Genomic DNA, 5,000 nt, shown 5'->3' with positions numbered 1-5,000 from the left:
AAACGTTAGATGGCAAACTACTTTGCTAACTAACGTTCGTTGTGTCAGTAGCCTGTATGGTCTGTGGCGCCAGAGAGCATCTGATCTGTGTTGGATACCATTACTGAATAGCCTGACTAGCCATTACACGATTAGCCTGCGTGTCGAACAAGCCTCTGATCCGTGGGTAGTCTTATCATTTCGGAGACGTGTAAGAATCTCAGACAGTTCATATACGTTATTTGATGAATGTAAAATGTACACTTACTTGAATCCAGCCGCCATGGTGTTTTTATTAACCACGTGGGTTCGTCTAATGTTCTGACGTCAGAACGGAAGCCCACAAATCCGTTTCGGTTCCTTGAAACTCAATTTAAGAAGTGTTTTCATTGTATCGCAAAGTTATCGCGAAACCAGATCAACTTGCACATTTAAGCCTTGAATTCATCTTGTATTTGTTTTTTAAATAATAAATAAATTAATGAATCTTGTAAAATATAAAGGTTAGAAGGCAAAGAATAAGCGTTGCACACGTTCACACTCCAAGACAGCAGGGGCCAGAGTTTCATTCGATGTAAATCGCTTAGGTCCCGCTTGCATCTATATGATGATGTGGTTTTCTGCACGGAGTTACTTCCGCCTAGGTGTTTCCCTGTGACTGGAAGTTAAGTTTAAACTGATCCGCCCGATACAATACTGGAAATATTACGGCTATGATAGTCTATCTTTCCTTCTCCTCCGAAGAGTGTTTGTCAGAGATATTCGCCACGGAACAGTACAGTTAAGTTATTTAGCAGGCTAACTAGCCACGGTAGCTAGCCACTCTCTCCTTACTGCAGGTGTTTGTCTATGCTACAGGGAATGGGAGAATGGATTGTCTATGTGAAATAATTCACTGTCTGGTTGGATTGGCAGTGGCTGCTTTGATCGTGGTAAGTGGTACACTTGCTACAGTATTTGTCTAACAGGTAATGGTGTGTATGTCAAAGTCTTGTCGTTCAGGTTACTGAGCTGTCAGAATGAGTGAGAGGGCACTTCTGTGTGCATCCAATCAATCAATCAATCATAGCTTTGAATACTATGTAATATGCCTAAATGTCTTTGTTTACATATTGACAAGAATATAGAATCAACGGAACCAAAACGGACAGACAGAACAATCTAGAACCTGATTCTTAACTCTGTTGTGATTGAATTTGACAGGTGCTGCTGGTAGCCCACCTGACTGCCGGGATGGTGGACCTGAAACGCCATGAGAAGGAGACGTTGTTCCCGACCGCGACTGGAGAGAAGGAGCCCTTCCCCAGCCTTCATGACCCCAGCTCCCTGGAGCTGTCTGTAATAGTGCCTGCCTATAATGAGGAGCTACGAAGTGAGTCACAGACGGGCAGATAGATAGACAGAAAACTCTCTGGTAGTGCCTGCTCACCACGAGGGGCTAGAAGTGGGTGGGCAGACAGATAGACAGAAAGCTCTCTGGTAGTGCCTGCTCACCATGAGGGGCTAGAAGTGGGTGGGTGGGCAGACAGATAGACAGAAAGCTCTCTGGTAGTGCCTGATCATAACGAGGGGCTAGAAGTGGGTGGGTAGACAGAGGCATACACACACGCATTTCCCCTGAACATGTTTCCTCTTAGGAGTTAAAGGTGGATGAGACAGTAGGATCATATTCAGCGCTAGCCTTGTAATAACAGACTGTAACAACAGATTGTAATAACAGATTGTAATAACAGCTTGCAATAACAGCTTTCATTGCCTTGCAGCTAGTGACTAGCGTCAATCTTGGCTTCGAGGCTTTTTTCCCCCTATTTATACCTGGGACAGACTGCGTTCACACAGGCAGCCCAATACTGCTAATTTATCACTAATAATTAGTATTTTGACCATTCAGATCAGCTATTTCAATTGAGCCAAATATCAGAATTGGGCTGCCTGTGTAAACGCAGCCGTAGACTACATATGTGTGACCTGGTATATGTATTTTGCCGTTGCAGTGCCTGTGATGATGGAGGAAGCTATGGGATACCTGGAGAACAGACAGGTGAGTGGCCACTCCCACTGTTAGGAATGAAAGCAAAATATGATCATGGAGGGACAGTGTGTGCAGGATTTTGTTCCTAATTAGTCTTTTGACCAATCGGATCAGCTCAGAAAAAGATCTCTGGTAAAAAAAAGATCTGATGTGATTGGTGAAAAGACCAATTAGTGGAAACAATATTAGAATTTGGCTGCCTGTGTAAACACAGCCTTTTTAGTTGATAAATGAATAATGAGTTATGGCTCTAAACTGTTCACATTGTGAAGTCAACAACCAGCGGTGAAAATCATTATTCTGTCATTGTTCAAAGTAGCCACCAGATGGCAGTAATGATTTACAATTAATGTGTTGGTGGTTGACCCATCCCCTCTTTAGTTAGTTTCAATGTTTTCCTTAATGAAATTGCAGACTGCAAACACTCTCTGAAATACTTGATGTTAACCGACTAAAATAATCCAGAGACAGATTATATTTAATGTGACTAAAATAATACATATTAATACGATCAAAACAAAGAATATATTAGAAAAAGAACATCAAATATATCATATCATAAATCATATTGTTTTCTCGTTGTCTCTCTCTCTCCTGTCTGTCTGTCTGTCTCTCTCTCTCTCTCCTGTCTCTCTCTCTCTCCTGTCTGTCTCTCTCTCTGTCTCTCTCTCTCTCTCTCTCTCTCTCCCCTGTCTCTCTCTCTCTCTCCTGTCTCTCTCTCTCTCCTGTCTCTCTCTCTCCCTCTCCTGTCTGTCTCTCTCTGTCTCTCTCTCTGTCTCTCTCTCTGTCTCTCTCTCTGTCTCTCTCTCTGTCTCTCTCCTGTCTCTCTCCTGTCTCTCTCTCTCCTGTCTCTGTCTCTCTCTCTCTCTCTGTCTCTCTCTCCTCTCTCTCTCTCCTCTCTCTCTCCTGTCTCTCTCTCTCTCCTGTCTCTCTCTCTCTCCTTTCTCTCTCACTCTCCTGTCTCTCTCCTCTCTCTCTCTCTCTCTCTCTCTCTCTCTCTCTCTCTCTCTCTCTCTCTCTCTCTCTCTCTCTCTCTCTCCTGTCTCTCTCTCTCTCCTGTTTCTGTCTCTCTCTCCTGTCTCTCTGTCTCTCTCTCTGTCTCTCTCTCTGTCTCTCTCTCTGTCTCTCTCTCCTCGCTCTCTCCTCTCTCTCTCTCTCTCTCCTCTCTCTCTCTCTCTCTCTCTCCTGTCTTTCTCTCTCTCTCTCTCCTGTCTCTCTCTCTCCTGTCTCTCTCCCTCTCTCTCTCTCCTGTCTCTCTCTCTCTCCTGTCTCTCTCTCTCTCTCCCTCTCTCTCTCTCTCAATTCAATAAAATTGACCTTATTGACATGGCAAGTTCATTATTACTTACATTGTCAAAGTATACATATAGGAAAAAATATATAAATAAAAATGTTGGGACCAACAGCAATAACAATAGTAGTAGTGGACATGGGATTACCATTAACAACAACAACAACTACAACAGCAATATTAATGAGAACAACAATACATTAAAGCAATGGTAGTGGACCAGTGTCAACATGACTGAGAAGACACATGACCTGTTAGTAGACCAGTGTCAACCTGACTGAGAAGACACATGACCTGGTAGTAGACCAGTGTCAACATGACTGAGAAGACACATGACCTGGTAGTAGACCAGTGTCAACATGACTGAGAAGACACATGACCTGGTAGTAGACCAGTGTCAACATGACTGAGAAGACACATGACCTGGTAGTAGACCAGTGTCAACATGACTGAGAAGACACATGACCTGGTAGTAGACCAGTGTCAACATGACTGAGAAGACACATGACGTGGTAGTAGACCAGTGTCAACATGACTGAGAAGACACATGACGTGGTAGTAGACCAGTGTCAACATGACTGAGAAGACACATGACGTGGTAGTAGACCAGTGTCAACATGACTGAGAAGACACATGACGTGGTAGTAGACCAGTGTCAACATGACTGAGAAGACACATGACCTGGTAGTAGACCAGTGTCAACATGACTGAGAAGACACATGACCTGGTAGTAGACCAGTGTCAACATGACTGAGAAGACACATGACCTGGTAGTAGACCAGTGTCAACATGACTGAGAAGACACATGACCTGGTAGTAGACCAGTGTCAACATGACTGAGAAGACACATGACCTGGTAGTAGACCAGTGTCAACATGACTGAGAAGACACATGACCTGGTAGTAGACCAGTGTCAACATGACTGAGAAGACACATGACCTGGTAGTAGACCAGTGTCAACATGACTGAGAAGACACATGACCTGGTAGTAGACCAGTGTCAACATGACTGAGAAGACACATGACCTGGTAGTAGACCAGTGTCAACATGACTGAGAAGACACATGACCTGGTAGTAGACCAGTGTCAACATGACTGAGAAGACACATGACCTGGTAGTGGACCAGTGTCAACATGACTGAGAAGACACATGACGTGGTAGTAGACCAGTGTCAACATGACTGAGAAGACACATGACGTGGTAGTAGACCAGTGTCAACATGACTGAGAAGACACATGACCTGGTAGTAGACCAGTGTCAACATGACTGAGAAGACACATGACCTGGTAGTAGACCAGTGTCAACATGACTGAGAAGACACATGACGTGGTAGTAGACCAGTGTCAACATGACTGAGAAGACACATGACCTGGTAGTAGACCAGTGTCAACATGACTGAGAAGACACATGACCTGGTAGTAGACCAGTGTCAACATGACTGAGAAGACACATGACCTGGTAGTAGACCAGTGTCAACATGACTGAGAAGACACATGACCTGGTAGTAGACCAGTGTCAACATGACTGAGAAGACACATGACCTGGTAGTAGACCAGTGTCAACATGACTGAGAAGACACATGACCTGGTAGTAGACCAGTGTCAACATGACTGAGAAGACACATGACCTGGTAGTAGACCAGTGTCAACATGACTGAGAAGACACATGACCTGGTAGTAGACCAGTGTCAACATGACT

At 44.2% G+C, this 5,000-nt stretch overlaps 3 protein-coding genes across 3 annotated transcripts in view; 1 reads left to right on the top strand and 2 right to left on the bottom strand.

Moving 5' to 3' along the window:
- The window catches only part of LOC139387838 (exosome component 8), a 10,683-nt gene extending 10,384 nt beyond the window's left edge, over positions 1–299 (bottom strand). Inside the window, exon 1 of the mRNA XM_071134117.1 lies at positions 248–299. Coding sequence (XP_070990218.1) covers positions 248–264 — 17 coding nt within the window. The 5' untranslated portion in view covers positions 265–299. The remainder of the gene's footprint in view (positions 1–247) is intronic.
- The window catches only part of LOC139388601 (regulatory factor X-associated protein), a 1,150,577-nt gene that overhangs the window by 1,066,662 nt on the left and 78,915 nt on the right, over positions 1–5,000 (bottom strand). The gene's annotated exons all lie outside the window — the stretch shown is intronic.
- The window catches only part of LOC139387947 (ALG5 dolichyl-phosphate beta-glucosyltransferase), a 21,803-nt gene continuing 17,380 nt past the window's right edge, over positions 578–5,000 (top strand). Inside the window, exons 1-3 of the mRNA XM_071134344.1 lie at positions 578–911; positions 1,183–1,351; positions 1,974–2,020. Of these exons, the coding sequence (XP_070990445.1) occupies positions 849–911; positions 1,183–1,351; positions 1,974–2,020 (279 nt within the window). The 5' untranslated portion in view covers positions 578–848. The remainder of the gene's footprint in view (positions 912–1,182; positions 1,352–1,973; positions 2,021–5,000) is intronic.

This window comes from Oncorhynchus clarkii, chromosome 29 (assembly GCF_045791955.1).
Source record: "Oncorhynchus clarkii lewisi isolate Uvic-CL-2024 chromosome 29, UVic_Ocla_1.0, whole genome shotgun sequence".
NCBI classification, from domain to species: Eukaryota; Metazoa; Chordata; class Actinopteri; order Salmoniformes; family Salmonidae; genus Oncorhynchus; species Oncorhynchus clarkii.
Note: the sequence above shows the minus strand (reverse complement) of the source record. Positions and strands in the feature narration are given on the sequence as shown.